The sequence below is a fragment of the Drosophila virilis genome, chromosome 5, assembly GCF_030788295.1.
Source record: "Drosophila virilis strain 15010-1051.87 chromosome 5, Dvir_AGI_RSII-ME, whole genome shotgun sequence".
NCBI lineage: Eukaryota > Metazoa > Arthropoda > Insecta > Diptera > Drosophilidae > Drosophila > Drosophila virilis.
Genome location: NC_091547.1, coordinates 13806485 through 13825297, shown reverse-complemented (window position 1 = coordinate 13825297; position 18813 = coordinate 13806485). Strand labels below are relative to the sequence as shown.

The following is an 18813-nucleotide window of genomic DNA, read 5'->3' as shown; positions in this document are numbered from 1 at the left end:
TTGATTAGAATCAATTTGGTTTATTTATTTATTTTTACATGCATATTTGAATACTTCTTTTATTGTTTTTCGATATGTTCAAAGCTTTGAGGATAAAATGATTAGAGCATAAGAAACATTTTCCATTCCTCGTATGAAAAAAGAAAGCTCGTGAAATACAAAACTTAACCGATGGAAATTTATGTACACACATTGTAGCTACAATAAATAAGTTTTCCTTTGTGTTTGTTATATAATTTGAATATTTGAATTGTTCTATATTTACACAATGTTTTGCTATACAAAATATAATCTTTACCTTTATACCTTATGAATTATCTTTAACATACGTACGTATTCCTAGCTTTTTTTGAGTGCTCTGTTTTTACTACAGGTAAATATATAAAATATATAAAGCCACAGCTCAAAATCTTTGCATTTTCTTAATGCCGTTTGCTTCAAAAAATGCGCTAAATTGATTATTTGTCTTATTGGTGTGTAAAAAGTCCTAAATAGCATTTTTTACTACTTATTTACATTCCAAGTGTGTATGAATATGTCTTGATCCTTAGAGGGTTTGTAAATTTTATTATCTCTTTAAAGCACCAATTATTTTTCTGGCATATTTACTTAAGCTTAAAAAATATATATATGTATATAAAAATACATATATATTTTTTGTAATAACTAACAATAAATAAAAACGAAATGATAAGAGTAAAATAAACCCATCACACAATTAAGGGTAAAAAAAGGTTTTTATATTAAAAGTGTGTACTATGCGCAAAGCGAATAATATTGAAGCCGATACGGATTCTAAATTATTTTTGCGAAATGCATCGGTTTTTAAAACTTTTGTATGAGTTATCAGCGTATATTGTATTATATATATTAGCCATTTGGACAGGTCGAGTACAAACCCATCTTTATTGGGAGCGCATAAACAAATTAATCTGTTCCAAAATACTTTTCATAGAATATTCAATTAACTAGCAAGCATGTACCTATTGTAAGCTACCTCCTTTGTATCTGTATATGTACTATTTAGGGCTCTCAGCTACGCTTAACCCGAAGAAATGCAAGCTAAAAGATGGACGAAGAATGAGTACACAAATTAAGGAAATAATATATAATATATATATGATGAGCAACTATCAATTTGGGTTTGGATTTTTTTTTTTTTTATGTACGACTCACTGTTACCCGACGAGAGTATTACTTCAGATATTAGCAGGATTTGCCCATTGTAGGTACCATATAGTGTGTTGTACTTGAGTGGAGTGTTATGCTCATAGCAGTTGGTTATTGTATTGTTAAAGATGGGTAAAGGTATAGGTTGTAGTGTAGGGCCGCGTTGTGTTCATATATAACTCCAATATGGTTGTGAGTTAATATCATTTGAATTTTTAACGGAGTCCAGAAAAGTGTATTCTGGAACTCCCCAAATCCTAGGACGATTTCATCAGCAATATGGGCCAATATAGTAGCACGAACACAAAAAACAATATCGGAAATACAGCTCGAGAAACTTTGTCAATCTCACGCCACATGATCTTCTCCACGCCGGTATCCGTGTCCGTCCATGCAACGGACAAAAGGCTTTGGCGGCGCGCAGGCTTTGGAGGCCCTCCGTTGCCCTGCAGGGATGTCTGTTGCAGATACAAAAGAAAATAATAATTTGTAAAGCGTTTAAGCAGTATACTATATATTATGGTTGGTTCGCCAGATTGTTGGTATGCTTCGATTTGCAAAACATATATTGGCATTAATGGCGGAAGGAGCTTCGCATGTGTGCCAAGGCAACTCACCTGGCCCGGTGTTGTCGGAGTTTGTGTGGCCTTTCGTGACCGTACGGCTCCACCCTCCCAGCTGGCCACAGTTGCACATTGACCCTTTTCCATATTGCTTATGCGCTGTGCAGCGCAGACAAAGAACGATAGAAAAAGTGTTTTTTTTTTTTTTTTATATATTAAAACGGAGCACATTATGGTGCTTACCATGGGCAGTACCTTTGGTATTCGGTTCACCTGATACTGGTACTGAACGTCCAATACTTTGACCACAACAAATTCGGCCAAGGCGGCAAACACAGATACCATGCATCCGGCCATCCACAAGTCAAGCGCCTGTCGCATGCAAGCAAAGATGACGTTCTGTTAGTTTTCGTCTTATGCTTACGGCTTGGAGCTAGATAATTGCCTTAACATACGCGACGGGTGGTATATCTGCCCGCAGCCCCGTAAACATTGTCACCAGCGTCAGCATGCAGGTGACCAGCAGGGTCACGCGCCCGGGAATGGCATCCAGGCCCAGCCAGAAGCTGAACCAGGAGAGCATCACCACCAGCGAGGAAGGTGCGAACGTTTGTATCAGATGATGTCCGATTTGTCGCTCGAACCGAAAGTAGACGGTCAGCCGTGAGAAGTTGCCCACTTTCTCTGGCATATAGCCATCGCTCTCCTCCAGTTCCAGCGGCTGGCCAAGATTGTACTGCAGCAGTTTAAGCTCTGGATTAAGCGTTACTCCGGAATCGGACCAGCGTAACTTCACCTTCTGGTTATTGGACGAAACTTGAAAGACATGTGCAAGCCTTAATTATGATTTTACAAATTTGACAGGCCAAAACTCTTTTTCAATTCACTTACAACTTTCAATGTAAATGGGACACACTTGGATGTCCATGGGGTAAAGCTGGAACTCCATTTGGCAGGCGATTATGGCATGCATGCGAGCGGCATAGCGCACGGTCTTATTCTTATAGAGCGTTACCGATGTGAACTTGTGCGTCAGGGTAGCTATTTCTACAACGAAAAGACATCGAAAAGACGTTGCAGAGATGCGGAACAAAGGTAGTCTCGATTAGAACTATAGAATTGGTAGGCACTCATTGTCTGATATTGTGGCTACATAGATGTACGGGTATGCAGGTGGCTGGCGTGTGCTGCTCCAAATAATACGACACATAAGCAAATGACTCGGATGCACATTTCGATCCGCTAACGCATCGAAATGCCTATTCGCACCATCATGTAGAGTCTTGCGGAACGAATATTTGCTGGAACACAAAGTGCGTGTCAACGGATGAGCCCTTCTTAGGGATTTGTATATGTTGTTGTCGATAATGCAATGGTGCTAAATTTAAATAAAATTCTGGCTCAGATGCAGCCAACTGTGTGCCTAATCAAATGATACAGGGCTACCGCCTTACCCGGTCAGGGGTCTCTTAGTTGCAATCCAAGCATGACAGATCGACAGAGTAGGGTCGAATAGAGCCCTACCATGCCTGGATATATTTAATCCTATACCAATAACATATGGTTTTAATGGTCTTCAATTTTGGCTTTATAACTTAACTATGACTACATAAAATAGCGCTAGAAAGTCCGAATAATAAAAACAAATCTAAATGTATATCCATAAACGAAAGGCTGAGCAACTATTAAAAAGCGGCTCAAATAGAAATAAAGCATAAAAAAGCAAATTTAAATACAAATACATACATACTAGCGGGTACTCTTTGGCTTGAGCCGTGTCAACTTTTGTGCTAAAAATTTAAATATATAACTTTTCTATTGCCCGTGGAAAATTGTAATCAATTGTACGGTCCCTGCTCTTACCCGGTCCAAAGTTTCTGGTTCAAGTTTTAGACACGCATTTTCCTCCCGAGGAGGAGCTTCACGTTAGTTTAAAATCAATAAACAGAAGAATAGTGAAACTTCCGCTCAATTTTCACTGTTACGGGTGGAATTTTGAAAAATCGTTCAAACAGGTATTTATTTAGTTTATATGTCAAAATTCGTTGGGATTTTGCGAAAAAAGTGAAAAAATTATTGCTATTTAGTATATTCATGAGTATATATGTATTCATTCCGATATTAGCTGAACTACATCGATTTTGTAGGCCTTTTAAAGTAGTTTGAGCGATTTAAGAAGTTACGAAATTATGTCGAAATTTAAGGTGAAATGCCGAGTTTTTCGGAGCTAGAGCCAAATCGATATTCGTGTGTGCTGACAATGGCACCTGAAACCTTGTCCAGATCTTATCGCACTCTATACCACTGCGAAATTTGAAAAAAAAAAAAAAAAACATGTGGCATGGACTTGGGGTGGTCAATTCGTCCTTTTGTTGGCCCTGACATTGAAAACGATTTGGTCAGCGTGCGATTAGTGGCCGGCTCTTGGCTACTGTGGACTGTGTGGACTCAGAACCAATTTCCGAATTGGTTTTTTAAGACTTCGGGCTTGATACTCTAGTTGCACGCAATCCCAGATAATTGTACCAAATGTTGAGTTTTTGTTTAAAAAAAAAAAGAATACATAGCTTAAACTGGATTTTCATTGTTAGTTGGCTGCATTGAGTGATTGAAAAATAAATAAAAATATAATCAGTTTCAGATTGAAATCAAAATTTTACATATATATGAATTAAACATTCAAGCAACACAATATTAAATGTAGAGAATGTGTACGATACAGTTTAAGTTTGGTTAATAAAGTCTGTGAGATGTGAACTTTGATTTGAGAAATCAATGTTTAGATATATATTTATATATATCTAACCTTGATGGTAATATAACCTTGCAGAGTTTATATGAAAAGAAGCTCATTTCTCATAACATATATCCGATTAAGGTACATATATTTAAAGTGTTTTAGTTCAATTTAAAACAGTGCACAGTTTTTGGGGGTTTGAGTTATGTCAAAGTTAAAGCAAAGAACAGATGAGTACTAAGTCAATTAAAGCTAAATCTCTATTCGAAATCTGCAAGGATATTTCATTTTCGGCATGCCGAATTTAGTTTTGTATTTTAACCACATAATGCATGAGAATTTTTGTGAAATTTGTATTCTGAATTTGAGTTGATAATAATGGGCAACACGTAAAGACTTTCTAAATTTGATTAGTTAGTATACTTAAAGCCTTGTCTAGATGAAAGTTTTTAGTTTCTCTTTCATCCTTATAGCGTAGCAGAGAGGTTGTGGAAATATATGGACTTCCAAATCCTAGTGGATTGCGTTGTTGTTAGTTGTTTGTTATTGTCAATTGGAAATGTTAAAACAATGAAAATTAAACGTATAAAAAAAAAACACACACACAATATTATTATACAAAAATTAAATAAGTAGATAGGTTAATATACATATCTCTAAGCTTGCGTGCATCGGAAAGACTTATCGGTGTTATCAAATTCGAAAATAATACTCTAATTATTCTATTGTGAGTCTGTGATAGGTTTAACAATGCACCTAAGATCCAAGTGTAGAAACTAATGCTACAAACACAAATTAGTTATAGGGAGAAGCTTTCAGAAGAACATGCACTGCGATGAGAAATGCAACTTACCGGCAATTTTAGAATTCAGAAAATACGGATCTGGCTGCCAGAGATTGTCGAAGAATTCTGGAAGCAAGGTGACGTAATCGTCGCCCTCCTCGAATATGTCATCAGATATCTCCAGTCGGGATTCCATCCAACGTTGATGTATAAACATGTCAACTCTGAAAACGCATATATATAGAGACTGGCTATATTATGGTGATTCCATTGCGATCTAACAGCTGTTCCGACCTCTCACTTACCTAAAGTCCATATCCTCTACATTAATTGAGTTAATATCTACAACAAATATGCTAAAGTCTACTATCACTGGGGAGCCCTTCCTTGAGGGCGGTCGCATTTCTGGAAATAAGCATACGAGAGTCAACATCTTACATTATGTAGACCAATTCTAATTATAATATGTATAATTAACAGATAATTTAAGCATTTCCACTGAAGATACGAACTATTATTATGCATAAACACGTGAGCATGTTATTCTTTAACAAATTGGTTAACCAGCCCCATTTCAAGTTCAGGGACAGCGTGTCGATTTCTTGCCAACAAATTCTGGCTTTAAGCATTAAGGCTAAGCCTAAATTAATATTGTCTACATTTTAATTTAACATCATAAGAAAAATAATAACAAGACAGAAACAAACATATTTCGAATTCCTCTCAAAAGAATTCTGCAAAGTTAACTACATTTGGGCACATGCTAGCCATATTTCTTCAATATAATAAAAAACTGTTTTTCAAGAAAATTAAGCTATTGCTCAATTTTTCGTAACACCTTCACACTGCAAAAAATATTAATTATGCTTTTAATTTGAGATATAACTTATGCAGCTATTTCCCGCCCGCGGATAATCAAAATGTGTACCAACTATATCTATTCACCTTAACGCCACATCTGAAGTTATTTTTCTTGTTAGCACAAAACCTAAAACATTTAAATTGTGGCTAAAGTTGATTTATTTATTTAAATTATAGCGACTATTTCGGCGATGCCTTAAACATTTGCTCAAACTTTATTTACACACTTTCGATGGGTTCAGGGTATACAAATTTGTGCAGAGATCTTTGAGAATGAGATTGTTATTTTCAATATTTCAAGAAACGTCTTTGTAAGGTTTCAACCTGTTACCAGGAATACTTTCGACTGTGAGCTTTAGATACACTTAACTGTAGATACATTATTAAGATACATGTATCTGAGCAAAGTATCTTCCTAATTGTGTATATTTTTAAAGCGAAAGATTAATAAAATCGTCTATTATAAAAATAAACAAATAAAGGATATTTCCTTTCCGCAAATAAAGGCTAGTTTTGTTAATCAAAAGCCAAACCTTTTCTAACTGGGACTTCTGGAAATATTGATTTTAGAAATAAGTGTCATTCGTAATTATATTCCAATGTGCAGACGGAGGGAGGGTGTAATGGACTATTTGATAGCTAACGAATATTAACTTTAAATAAAATATATTTAAGCTATAGCTTTGACAATTTTAGAATATATGTGAGAGTCTATGCAAACTCATCTCGGTTTCTTTACTCTCTCTCTCGTTTAATCGATCGCAGTTTTATTTTCTGTTGACGTCAAGGACCAACATACAGGTGTACACAAAGGTACACATATATGCATGCATAGACATACACATGTACAAATAAAAGCAGTAATTACAGAAGTTAAGCGAATATGCACAGACTGAAGACTAAACGGGGGCTCTGCGGCGAAGGGCCCTGAAATTGGCTGTGTCACGATAAACGCCACACGCAACGCTTCAAACAATGGCAAAAAAAAAACGAATCACACAAAAAATGAACCACAGCTTTTTTCGCGTAAGCCGAAGATTTAATATCCTTATTATTACTGCTGGCCTTTTCAGCCGCTCAAAGTGTTTTAAAATATTTTTTATGGACTGTGCAAAAATATAAAAGTATTCTCAGTCAAATATCAAACCCTTAAATAGCTTTTCCCGGAGCCCATCAAGTATGCCTATTCCTGGTAACTCAATCTATTTTTACTTGAATTACCAAATAGTAAAGAACAATGACTAGATTTGTTAAATTTTTGATTGCATCTGGAAAAATAATAGACAGACAGACAGTGCTCAAATTATTCCTGCGCCAGAATAAATATGAGGATATAAAGATAAAGATAAAATCGGGTAATTAATTGATTGAAAAATTTATAATGCCCGATAAAAGGGTATTAGAAACTGCTGCAATTAGAATATAGCCGTGGCAAAGTCAAATGATTTATTTGTTATTTAGTCAACAGGGTTAAAAAACATATATTTTAAAGAGCCCAAATGTGGATTTGAAAGTAAAATGCAGTCCCCCATGCAGATGCATATATTGCAAACTTACCCTTGACATAATTAGGCGGAAGAACCACTCGCGGCTTCGTTGTGTAGTTGTAGTTCACGTGGGCGTCCTCGGCCTCACTAATCCTGAAAATGGCCAAAAATACAAATACAATCGGATGCCATAGTATATAAATGCTCAAGGAAAATATGCATGCACATCTAGTATACCCGTGCATATACTTAGTAAGTATTGGGGTTCATGCATGTCTGCAGAGAGTGGCTCCTGGACACAGAGTGGGGCCCGGCACTCAGGGGGCACACATGCCACCATTGTAAACTTTGTCAATTTAAGTCTGAACTGGAAATTAACTTACTTCGTGTCTGGGCCTGTCTGACGGTAAATACATGCAGTTGTGTACATATCATTTTCGGTTTTTACCTGACAGCCCCTAGCTACCTTAAAGCTGGCTAATATTCGTGCTGGAACACCATTTGCCATGATTCAATTGACCTTGGTGGGTTTGTCAAACGGTTCGCCAATACTCGGAAATACCGTGCAAAGGTTGTTTCGGATAAAGTGGGAACAAAATGGCGCATATGCAATTTCAAAATATGACATGTGCCCAAATATATATGAGCTGTAATATCACGAACATGTGAGAGGACAACTGGAATTAATCACAACTAAAATAATGTTATATTCCGCAAACCAATCTCATAAAGCCATTATGAATTGTTTGTGAGAAAGTTGTTGGCCAATGCTTGTGCAGATATTCAAAGAAATCAAATCAAATCTCTTGCATATCTTGACTCAAGAGTACTTTCTTAAAGTTGCGACTAGTTGCTATTAAACACAAGTTTCTATCAGTTATTTAATTAATTTAATTACACCCGCAATTCCAATAAAAAATTAGTCATTGCTAATTTCTTTAGACCTATCTGAAAAAGGGAAATATTCACACTACGAAAAGTTGTTAAGGATCTGCTTCGATAATTTTACAATTCAATTCAGATTCTCAGTGGCACAGACAAATTATAAAATGTATTCAATGAAATCAATGACTAGACAAAAGTTTAGAGCTTCGCATACTCTGATTAAGGCAAATCACTTAAGTGAGGGGATACAACTGGGAATAACTAATATATAGTAAAATACTTGATGAACTTTTTCAAACTAACATCACCCAAAAACTCTATACATATATAAAGACTTATCTAAACTATCTTAAAGTTAAAATAAGAAACAAAATGAATAGTTTGCTTTGGCACTCCCAAGATGAAATGCGTTTGTAGACATGCGCATATATGCAGATATGTTAAAATATCTTGAAAAAGAGAAGATTCTCTAATAAAACCCTATTTTCGACCGCTTCAACCATGCTATGCTACTGAGTCGTATGATGTTGCCCAAATTTTGTGGTGAAAAAGAACGGACGAGATTTGAAACTTCCTCAATAAGACCTTTGACCCTCATTTTTCACCCATTGCAGTGCGTTTTTCTGTAATACCTGGAAACTGTAAGGCTTTGGGACAATTGTGAAACACGTTTTCAATATATTTTACAAAGATCTTAAAAACTGAGATTGGAGCCCATCGGATCTTGAATGCAAAACTGTTCAAACTGTCATTTTATGCCTCCTAGATCTTAAGTTTTATATGCATGCAGAAATTTATAGGAGCTTTAACCAAATATATGATGTGGGTTCTCTCATAGAAAAATAGTAACAAAAATTATTTATATGCGATGTCTAAGCTGACTACAACAAGCCCAACACTAATCAAATCTTATTGGAACTTTCATTCAGATAATTCGGTTTACTTTAAAGATAGAATATCTTTTACTACCGTACAAATTTAAACTTATATGAGAGAGGGTTGGCAAGAGAAAGAAATTTTCAAATTGTAATCTGAACTCACCACATCAATATGAAAGTCAATCCAAGCGATATGAATGCTTTTTTGTTATATTTGCCCAGCATGATGTTGACGACGAAACAGAAAATTAAACCAAACCTCAAATCATCTCACTTTACATCGACGTGGGAATTTCATAATTCGCTTTATGAAATCTGCAACACGATAGCGAAACCGAATTTGAATTTAATACAAAAAAAAAAAAAATCAAATCAAATAAAACTCCTTAATTCGTGCACTAGATGCTCAATCGGAGGATTACCAAACGCGATTAGGATGTGCCCGCGTATGTTGGCATATAAGTATATGACACGTAGCCGTTAATTATGTGTGCTCAGCTGGGTTCTTGGATGGACTTCGACTCGGTCGGCACCAGCTCGGCTTGCGTTCAAATATCAAATAAATAAACCGCCGTCCACTCGCCAGCCACTGTCCATGGCATATGCCATATGTAAATACACTCGCTTGTAGGTATCCAAGCCCAGCCCAGAACGTGTGACGGTAACTGAGTCTGTGTATGTCACTTATCTCATGATTTCTGCTGTCGGATATGCACATATGTTCATAGATTGTGCGCGATTATCGGGCCCATCTGTGTGGGAGGCAGGCGCGTATGTGCTTCTAGTCAAACGATTGCCACTGCCAAGCTCCAGCTCCAGCGTTTGCCTGGCAGCCGGTCAAGGCGTGTGTGCACATCTACATACATACATACACACATACACACACATGCGGCACACTTCGCGCCTTCGGTCAATGTAAGACAATTGAATCGCGTGCCGATTCCACTTAAGCGCGCGCGCTTTAAATATTATCGTTACAATTTGGTCAGTACGCAAAGCGGGCTACTTAGATATATTGCACATATAAATACGGTTTATATAATTGCAGCAAATATATATATATATATATATATATATATGTGGGCTTTGCGAAAAAGATCGGACAACATGATCGGCTGGCATCCCTCGTTGTGATTGAACTTGAACTTAAGATAACTTGAACTTGAACTCGATCGGACCTGTTAAGTTGAACTGGACCAATTGGACTCCAATTGGAATGCACTTAGGAATCGGAATCATATTTGATTTATATAATCATGAATGTTCTGTATATTGGAAATAGGAAGGGAATTTCGCTTGTAATTCCAATTGATGTTACATTTGAAGCATATAGCTTATAGGAAGCGTCACCGACATTGACATTGCCATTGGCTCTGACAATGGAAATGATAAGTAGCTCTCGCCATTGAAATTACAAATTTCACTTCACTGAGTAGACCGCAAGATGAAGTATATCCGGCTAAGCCCCATATACACATAGAGGCAGGCACTTGCGTCTGCCACACATTTGAGATGTAGATCTGGAGCACACACATATATACTCGTATATATACATATGTACGCTGGAATCAAGATGTGTGCTTATAGCAACTTTTTAATTGTTTGAATATTTATGGAACATTTTACATTTTGCCCGAAGACCCATACATATATATGTATGCATGTGTTTATATTGTACTAATTGGGTCTGAAAATCCATTTATATTAATTAGGCATGTTGTTAAATGCGGCTTAGATTATACAGTTAAATTAATATAAATTTATTTTAAACGAATGAATAAAGGAACAAATTAATAGCACTTTTCTCTGTTGTTGTTTTCTTTTGAACTATTGAAACAATCTTTCACAGATTTCACACTTCACACTTTCACTTTTCCCCAAAAAAAAAAAACATTTTCAACAAGTACAAACATTAATATATGCACATATAGTTGATCAGCTTTCCCTACAAGCTGATTTATTCATATTGAAATTATTTGATTATACTGCAAGCACATCGAACGGCTCTTTAGCCCACTTATAACCGAATGGAAATCCGTTGACACGACCAGCTAAGCTAAGCTAGCCTAACGTTTGTTGTTAGCTGGACATTAGAATATTGTGTGGGCTTTACCGCGTTGCTGGCCGACGCGCGTTCGAATCCTTTCGGCTTCGCTCAGGAACTGAACGGAACTGAAAATGCGCGAATTTCTTTGCTGCTTTCTTGCCACTTTAATACAACGCGGTTCCCCAACGGCAAAAGCGACGCCGGCGCTGACGCTGGCGGCCGCCAGCTGAAAACAGGCAGAGGCAGGGCCAGAGGCACGACAACTGTGACGGTTTCCATTTACAAGGAGTTGTGAGTATCGTGCTGGGAAAGCGTGCGAGCTCGAGCTTGTTTCCAAATTGGTGTTAGGTTCCGTTAGGCGCCATGGAAATGTGGCCATGTGGATTTTTAATCATTTGCAATAGTACGTGGTTGTTAAGGTATTTAATATAACACACAGAGTCGGTAATTAGGGTCTGCAGTCCGAATGATATTATATATCTATTATATAAACACGTTTGCTAAATAATAATCATAACGTATATACTAAAATGCGAGACGCGAAGTTGAACTCGAATTTTTTATTAGAAGATAAAAATTAAATTAGTTAAATTAGAATTTCCATAATTTAAAGATCATCATTATGACGAACATGTAAGCCTCATGTTACACCTACACCTGCAAAACCATATAGACATAGACGTGAAATGCCCAAACACCGGTGTGTCTGCACCCTACCGTCAAACCACAAACTGGTACAAACTCAAAAGGCTCTATAGTATTTCGTAAAATGACTGACGTCGGGCTTTCCAATGAAATCTATGCAAATTGACTTGAAATTTCCACAAAATAACCAAACACTAAAGAGGCGAGGCGGCAAATTCAAGCAAGCTTTCATATGTACATAAATACCGTTGTGTGTACATAAGGTATCTATACTTATTAAAAAAAAAAAACTAACTACATACTCACATGTGGCATATATATTTACGGACTAAGTCCACGATAGTGTGATGTTACGGGGACTTTCCAGAACCAACAACCACATAGCATAGTAAAAGCTAACGCTAGCTGGAAATTGCGCCTACTTTCGCTCACGTCTCGTGGGAAAGTCCAAACGCTGGTTTTTTTTTTTTTAGGACTCAAATGCGCTGTAATGAGTGTACATATATTTGCATATGGTATGACCAGTTTATGCATACAAATATTCGTACATTAGAAATAACAGAAACTCGATGTCGCCATCTGTCACAGGACAGTTTGCACAGGACACCTCACATAAAAAAAGTGTGAATTATCAATGAAATTTCGATTTCATTTTGTACACATTTACATACCCATTAAACGTACATTTGTACTGTATGTATGTAAGCTTGAATTCGAACAAATCGGCTGGCGTCGCCATATGCCACCCTGCTGCACTCTGCCGCACTTCTTCGGCCTGCACCATTGGGGTTTGGGCTAATTGTTGCGTGGCTCCTAGTTGTCTTTTTATTGCTGCTACAAATACGTATGCGTGTATACATACCCTCCACAACAATATGTATATATGTAAGCACGTGTAGACGTAGGGCATCGCAAAGCATATGAGGACTCCCATGAAGTAAGTGAATGTAAACAATTATTACAATTAAACAGATAGAAAAAGTTATATAGTATAGTAGTATATATCTTAATCATCTTAAACAACCGACTCGACCTAGCCATAGCCGTGTCCTCATACAGTTTTCTCGAAGACAATATCTAGTGTAAAAAATTCGTTCCCATAAAGTATATAAAATCGTATTCAGCCGAGTCGATATAGCCAAGTCCTTCTGTCTGCTTCTATCCAAACTAATTTTTCAGTTTTAAGGATATCGTCATAAGACTTTATAGTTCGATACATAGGTCGAGATCGCCAAAGTCGGACAACATCTTATGGCTAGAATAAAATGTTCAAAAATTAAGTTGATAAATAAATAACTTTTTTGATTTTCAAGATAATTTTACCTCCCCATCATTTTTGGAATACTTTATCAACATCGAGCCTCTATACAGCTCAATGTAAACCTTGTGTATTTAAGTTTTCTTGAATAAACTATTCAATTACAAGATTTAATATTATTCGTACATACTTGCAAAACCGGAACATTCGATTGGAAGATTTGTGTAGGAGCATTTCTAAGCCGCACGAGGGTAATTCAATTTTAGCGTGTTTACGCGTTTGCATATTTTTGGACTTTATGCCTCAGATTCATTGTTTGCATAAAAATACTTTTTCGATTTGCGCTATCTTATGATCGTAGGCTTTGTGTTTATACCATGTTTTGCACGTCAACAGAAAAATGTAATATGTAAGGTTTTATAAGATGCGCTTCTATTCAGATAAGTCCAGAATAACGAGAAAGCCTCTGTCACGCACACGTGATGGAGCTAAATGATTATTTTAAAACGTAATTTACTGAAATAAAGATAAAACACTATCGGTAACACAAGTTATTACATTTGGAAGGTTTAATGGCAGCGTGAAACGTCCTGGCCTTTGTTCAAACACATCAAAATGTTATCCTTTCCGTAGAGTTCCTATTGTATGTAGAATATTTTGGGCTCAGGATAAGAGTAAATGGTTTTGGCTGTTCGTTTGGAAAATTGAACATTTTAGTTAAATATATTTAACTAAACATAACATAAGATATTTACATATCTTGATAGAGATTTAAAACTAGCATTTCCAAGAGTGTGCATGTCTTGGCACTTAAACTTAATGTAGGCATCGAAAGGCCTAAACAATTGTAGAGCCTTGCTGGTTAGTACGCTGGTTGATTTTGACATGAGTCTGCCGCTTTTTCTCCTCTTTAAAGGCCTCGGCGTTGGCCTTCCTTTCGATGCGACGTTCGTTGCGGTAGTCTTTGAGCAGACGCTTGCGTTCGCGTTTCTCTTCGGGAGTCTCGTCTTTCGGGCGTATGGAGAGAACGCTAAGCGTTGATAGCACCGATTTGGCACACAGCGATTTGGGACCAGCTGTGTTTGATGAATCATCAGCCAAGTTGGCTAGCGCCTTGGCTGTAAGCTGAGCGTCGGCGCCGCCACGAAGCACGTTCGCTGGAAGTCCCGTTTTGGGATCGATTTGAATAGGAGCTGAACGGCGAGTAGAGCGCGGCTCGTCGATCAGTTTGGGGTGGTTATAAATATTTGAATAGGTAGACAGTATGGATTCACAGTCCCATTTCTTTTCTTTGCTGTCATCCACCTCGTAATCGACAAGCTCTTCCGTTGGATCGTTTTCCCCATCAACAACTTTTGAGTATTTCTTGATGCGCTCGCGATCCCATTCTTTGTCGTAATGTAAGTCCTCATTCTTCTTTTTAAACTCTTGAAAACATTGCATTACCACGGGATGCTTTTGATGCCAGTGGCCCTCGATATCTTCTAAAGCGAGATCTCCCAGCTCGGGATCGTCGTAGCTTGCATAGAATTGCTCGAAACGATCATCTAGCAATGAAAGTTGCTCATTTCTTCGGATGACACTAGATGACATTGAATATTCGGTGAAGCGCGACTTGGTTTCTTCATCGTCGAAACGTCCTTTTCGCATCAGCGGGCCAAGACGATCCATTAGTTCGTCTGCGTTTTCATCTTCATTTAAATTGTCCGAATCAAAGTCCATATCGTTTTCGTCGTTCTCGTCTTGCCAATCATCATCATCTTCGCCGCCTTCTTCGTCATCATCGCTGCCCATCGCTTGCATCACGAAATCGTCTTCCAACTCTTCGTTGTCCTCAAAATCGCTATCGAGAGCTGCAACAACTTCTGGATCCCAATCTGGACGCGGGCCCGGCTGAGGAGCTGCTTTGTTCAACATTCCTTCGGACTCCTCAAATTCACTTGCGAATACTGAACTTGGAAGCACAAGTAGGTTGCGAGATTTAGAATCCTCAACGGTTGACTTTTTGGCTTGGTTGGGGTTCTCCATATATTCCCAGACCACATCATTTTCTCGCTTTTTCAAATGCTGCATGTAGTCGTAGTCATCGTCAAAATGAATGCCGAACTTTTTAAGCTCCTCTTGGCGTTTTGCTGGATCTGAAGGCTCTTCATTTTGTGGCTTAGCCTGCGACTGCCTAGCTGTCGCCTCCAAGAGCACACGTTGTGGAGCAGTTTCATCGGTCACCAGCGGATCGTGCTGACTACGGTGCACCAAGTGAAATGTGACGGCTTTTTTTCTGTCGATATATGGCTTTTTGCCTTTAACCTACGAATTAAATTCACTCAAAACTTTTGTTTGTTTTATTATTCAATATTATTTTACCATTTTGAACGCGTTTGCTGCCTTTCTTTAAAATAAAACTGAGAGCTTTGCTTATTGCGTTCCAAAACACATGTGGATTAGAGATGTGTTTAAGAGCTGCAAACTAATCGATATGAATATGATAACCTTAATATCGATATTTTCTTAGTTTAATTGCGATGAGAGGTATGTCGTACTCGTTACCCTGAAATTGAAGCTAGAAATAAAAATACCGCCCTTTCAGTTAGTTTAATTACTTACATGATATATGAATTTATATATTCACTTCTTATTCATCGGCTGCTAAATTCACATCAAAATTTGTCTATTCCAATAGAAATAATCTGAACCATCCGATTAGCTTATCGAGTCCTCAAACATATCGGCAAGTTCGGAAACACCAATCGCAAGTGCTGATGGGCGAGTTCTCTTTATTCGTACATCTCTAACTCATATGGCTTGCATCCCTGCTGTAAACTAAACATAATTGTTGTTATTATTGCCGTTCCTCAATTGATGTAAAATGGAGGAAAATGAGAGCACGTCGGAAGCCCAGAATAATGTCGCCAACGGTAAGTGGAAATTCAATAATCAATGCAGAATGTAGCTGACCTCAATAAATTAATTGTTCAGGAGATGATGACGCGACATACCAGCATAAATTGGAACTGCTCCAGACCGAGATGCGCAAAATGCAAAACGAGTTTAATACGCAGCGTGCAAAAATGAAAGAGCTATATATGCAGAAGGAGGCCGAGCGCAACCAACTTCAGGAAGAGTTGAATGAGTTAAAGACCCACCTGATGGTCGCTGATCTAAAATCCGAGAACGAAATGCAGTTGAAGGATATAAAGGCCCAAGAGGAGATATCATCGCTGCAGCAGCTGGTGCAGGACACAATTGAGGAATCGGCTATATACAAAGCCGAATTGGAGCGCGTCAAACTAGAGCAGCTGCGCCAGCAACAGCAGCAGTTACAACAGATGCAGCAGCAAGCCACGGCAGAGCCATCAGGCGGTTTGGCGCCACACGTCCTAAATCAGGTTAAGAAAACACTCGGAAGTGTACGAAAGTTGGGCAGCGATTCCTTGAATAATAGCTTCCAGTCGGAGAGCGCCGATGGCAATACGCGTGGACCAACCAAAACACATGTCAAGCAATATGTAAGTAATGTTAACATATTTGCAAATTTATATATTCATATGTAAATTTGTTTAAGCAGGCAACAGAGGATGCCGAAATGATGCATTCAATAGTTGAGCAACTGCAGGAGGAAATGAAAGCCCTAAAGGAAAAGTTACGCGAAACAGACGAGCAGTTGCAGGCAAAGAGTAGCACGTCGGAGCGCAGGGAGGAATCTACTGAAACAATCACAGATGCATCAAATGGCTTGCACAAGTCCACATCAACAGATTTGGTGTCCGCGCATGCAGCTTGTCTGGGCTGCAACTCGGCGAAACAGCTTACGGATGAGCTGAGTGCGCAGGTGAAACAGCAGCAAAAGCAGCTCGATGTCACACAGAAGCAACTTGTTGAGTCGCGCGAACAGTTGAGCAAAGAGGCGGCGCTGCGCAACGACTTGGAGAGTCAGTGGCAAGCAAAGCGTGAAGCACATAAAAGCGAAGTACAAACCCTACGCGAGCAAGTTAAAAATAACGAGCAACAGCTTTTAGATATGCAACAGAAATTCCTAGAGACCAAGGATGAGGTCATGCGACAGTTGCAGCGCGTCACAGATGACCGGGAGCGGGTTAATCAGCAGTTAGAAACGCTGCAGGCTGACAACGATTTTCTCTCCGGTCGGTTCCTGGCGACATCCGAAGAAATTGAAAACCAATATATAAATCTCCCAAATACTGTGGTCGAGCTACAGGAGCTTATGCTACGGCAACAGAGCGAGCTGATACAGGCGCGCGTAAGCAGCGAATACGAAAAACAGAAGTGCGTTAGCTCGCTGGATGAGATTCAAATACTGCGTGCTCAACTCGAAGAGAGCAACAATGAGCGTCGTGCTTACAAGCGCAAGGTTCAATTAGATATTAAGTCACTACAGTAAGTTATTATATATATATATATATATTCAAACGTATGTAAATCAATTGCCATTTTCTGCAGAGATCGTGTTACGGAACACCTGGTGGCGGTCCAGTCGCATGAGTCATCAAAAACTCTTTTGGAGCGCAAAGAGGCTGAGCTGAACAAACAGCTATCCGAGTGCCGAGTTGAGATTATCGAGCTTCAGGACGCCAACGTAGGTTTCTGGTAAATTTTCTAAACAGTCAAATTCACGGTCGACAAATTTGCAGGAAAAGCTAACAAAAACCAATTCAGACTTTAAGTCTAAGATAAAGACGCTTCAGGAGGAGTTGTCCACAATGGAAACGGTGCAAAAGGACTTTGTCAAGTTATCACAAAAACTGCAGGTAAGCTTCGCATCCCATGAAATATATATTAGCTGAAATGTATTTTAATTATAATCGTACAATGTCAGTTATTATCTTATTCAGTTAAGCATTAGACTTTATGCATTCCCATTCGATTCTTCTAGATGACCTTGGAGGAGCTGCGACATGCTGACACCGAGGTGCGCTGGCAGGATGACGATGACGTCAACAATTGTCCTACGTGCAACGCCGGCTTCACGGTGATGGTGCGCAAAATACACTGCCGCCATTGCGGACACATCTACTGCGATAAATGTCTAACAAAAACGGTGCCATCGGGCCCACGGAAACGTGTCGCCCGTGTCTGTGATATCTGTCACACGTTGCTCACGCCACACACCGCTCCCTACTTTAGTCATGAGCCGCAGCAGTCAAACTAGTCGGTTCTTAGCCCTGGCGGTGCGTCACTATTATTATGTCGGCAAATATTTATTGTTTTTTGTATGTATGTTTATGTACTGTGTACTGCAATTCCTCCTTATGTTTATTTGTTTTTGGGGAGTTTGTGTTTCAATCGTGGTGTCCTTGTCGAATTAAACCGAGTCATATCCAGTCACAAAAGAAAGTCAAGATTTATTTTCAGACTATTTAACTAATCTAACTCCCTAATGTGTTAGCTACTTTGTAGATAAGCTCCCAAATATTGAATTTAGAACGCAAGCTAAGCAAAAATATAAAAATAAAAAAACTATGTACACTTGACGTTCGTGC

The 18813-nt window shown here is 38.4% G+C and overlaps 3 protein-coding genes across 12 annotated transcripts; 1 reads left to right on the top strand and 2 right to left on the bottom strand.

The window, feature by feature from the left end:
- Nucleotides 1-37: 37 nt before the first annotated feature.
- On the bottom strand, nucleotides 38-11543 carry alka (glycine receptor subunit alpha alkaliphile). Of its 9 annotated transcripts, none has more exons than XM_070210550.1 (11): nucleotides 11479-11541; nucleotides 9529-9680; nucleotides 7673-7755; nucleotides 5560-5659; nucleotides 5324-5505; nucleotides 4894-4983; nucleotides 2625-2780; nucleotides 2179-2549; nucleotides 1977-2105; nucleotides 1788-1892; nucleotides 38-1628 (listed from the first exon to the last, which is right to left on the bottom strand). In XM_070210550.1, the coding sequence occupies exons 2-11, from the start codon at nucleotides 9588-9590 to the stop codon at nucleotides 1428-1430; spliced, it is 1479 nt and encodes a 492-aa protein (XP_070066651.1). In that variant the 5' UTR covers nucleotides 9591-9680; nucleotides 11479-11541; the 3' UTR covers nucleotides 38-1427. The 9 variants fall into 9 exon arrangements, with proteins under 9 accessions (XP_070066651.1, XP_070066653.1, XP_032292643.1 ...); XM_070210552.1 differs by having other exon boundaries at nucleotides 1989-2105; XM_032436752.2 differs by having other exon boundaries at nucleotides 5324-5478.
- A 1469-nt stretch (nucleotides 11544-13012) lies between these two features.
- On the bottom strand, nucleotides 13013-15816 carry LTV1 (LTV1 ribosome biogenesis factor). Of its 2 annotated transcripts, XR_011417044.1 has the most exons (4): nucleotides 15680-15816; nucleotides 14071-15622; nucleotides 13381-14003; nucleotides 13013-13312 (listed from the first exon to the last, which is right to left on the bottom strand). XR_011417044.1 is itself a non-coding variant. In XM_002050018.4 (2 exons), the coding sequence occupies exons 1-2, from the start codon at nucleotides 15680-15682 to the stop codon at nucleotides 14153-14155; spliced, it is 1473 nt and encodes a 490-aa protein (XP_002050054.1). In that variant the 5' UTR covers nucleotides 15683-15816; the 3' UTR covers nucleotides 13998-14152. The 2 variants fall into 2 exon arrangements, 1 of the variants encoding a protein (XP_002050054.1); XM_002050018.4 differs by lacking the exon at nucleotides 13013-13312 and having other exon boundaries at nucleotides 13998-15622.
- A 259-nt stretch (nucleotides 15817-16075) lies between these two features.
- Nucleotides 16076-18804, top strand: Rbpn-5 (Rab GTPase-binding effector protein rabaptin-5). The gene is made up of 6 exons (XM_002050019.4): nucleotides 16076-16230; nucleotides 16292-16821; nucleotides 16881-17710; nucleotides 17774-17909; nucleotides 17965-18081; nucleotides 18207-18804. The coding sequence occupies exons 1-6, from the start codon at nucleotides 16182-16184 to the stop codon at nucleotides 18480-18482; spliced, it is 1938 nt and encodes a 645-aa protein (XP_002050055.1). The 5' UTR covers nucleotides 16076-16181; the 3' UTR covers nucleotides 18483-18804.
- The last annotated feature ends 9 nt before the right edge of the window (nucleotides 18805-18813 follow it).

What these genes read in the sequence shown, in the direction of transcription:
- Rbpn-5 (XM_002050019.4), top strand. Translation starts at nt 16,182, where the DNA reads ATGGAGGAAAATGAGAGCACGTCGGAAGCCCAGAATAATGTCGCCAAC. An exon ending in TTAGATATTAAGTCACTACA is followed by an intron (nt 17,711 to 17,773) that starts GTAAGTTATTAT and finishes CATTTTCTGCAG; the next exon opens with AGATCGTGTTACGGAACACC. An exon ending in TCGAGCTTCAGGACGCCAAC is followed by an intron (nt 17,910 to 17,964) that starts GTAGGTTTCTGG and finishes ACAAATTTGCAG; the next exon opens with GAAAAGCTAACAAAAACCAA.
- alka (XM_070210550.1), bottom strand. Translation starts at nt 9,590, where the DNA reads ATGCTGGGCAAATATAACAAAAAAGCATTCATATCGCTTGGATTGACT. An exon ending in TACCAAAGGTACTGCCCATG is followed by an intron (nt 1,893 to 1,976) that starts GTAAGCACCATA and finishes TGCGCTGCACAG; the next exon opens with CGCATAAGCAATATGGAAAA. An exon ending in CTCCGACAACACCGGGCCAG is followed by an intron (nt 1,629 to 1,787) that starts GTGAGTTGCCTT and finishes TATCTGCAACAG; the next exon opens with ACATCCCTGCAGGGCAACGG.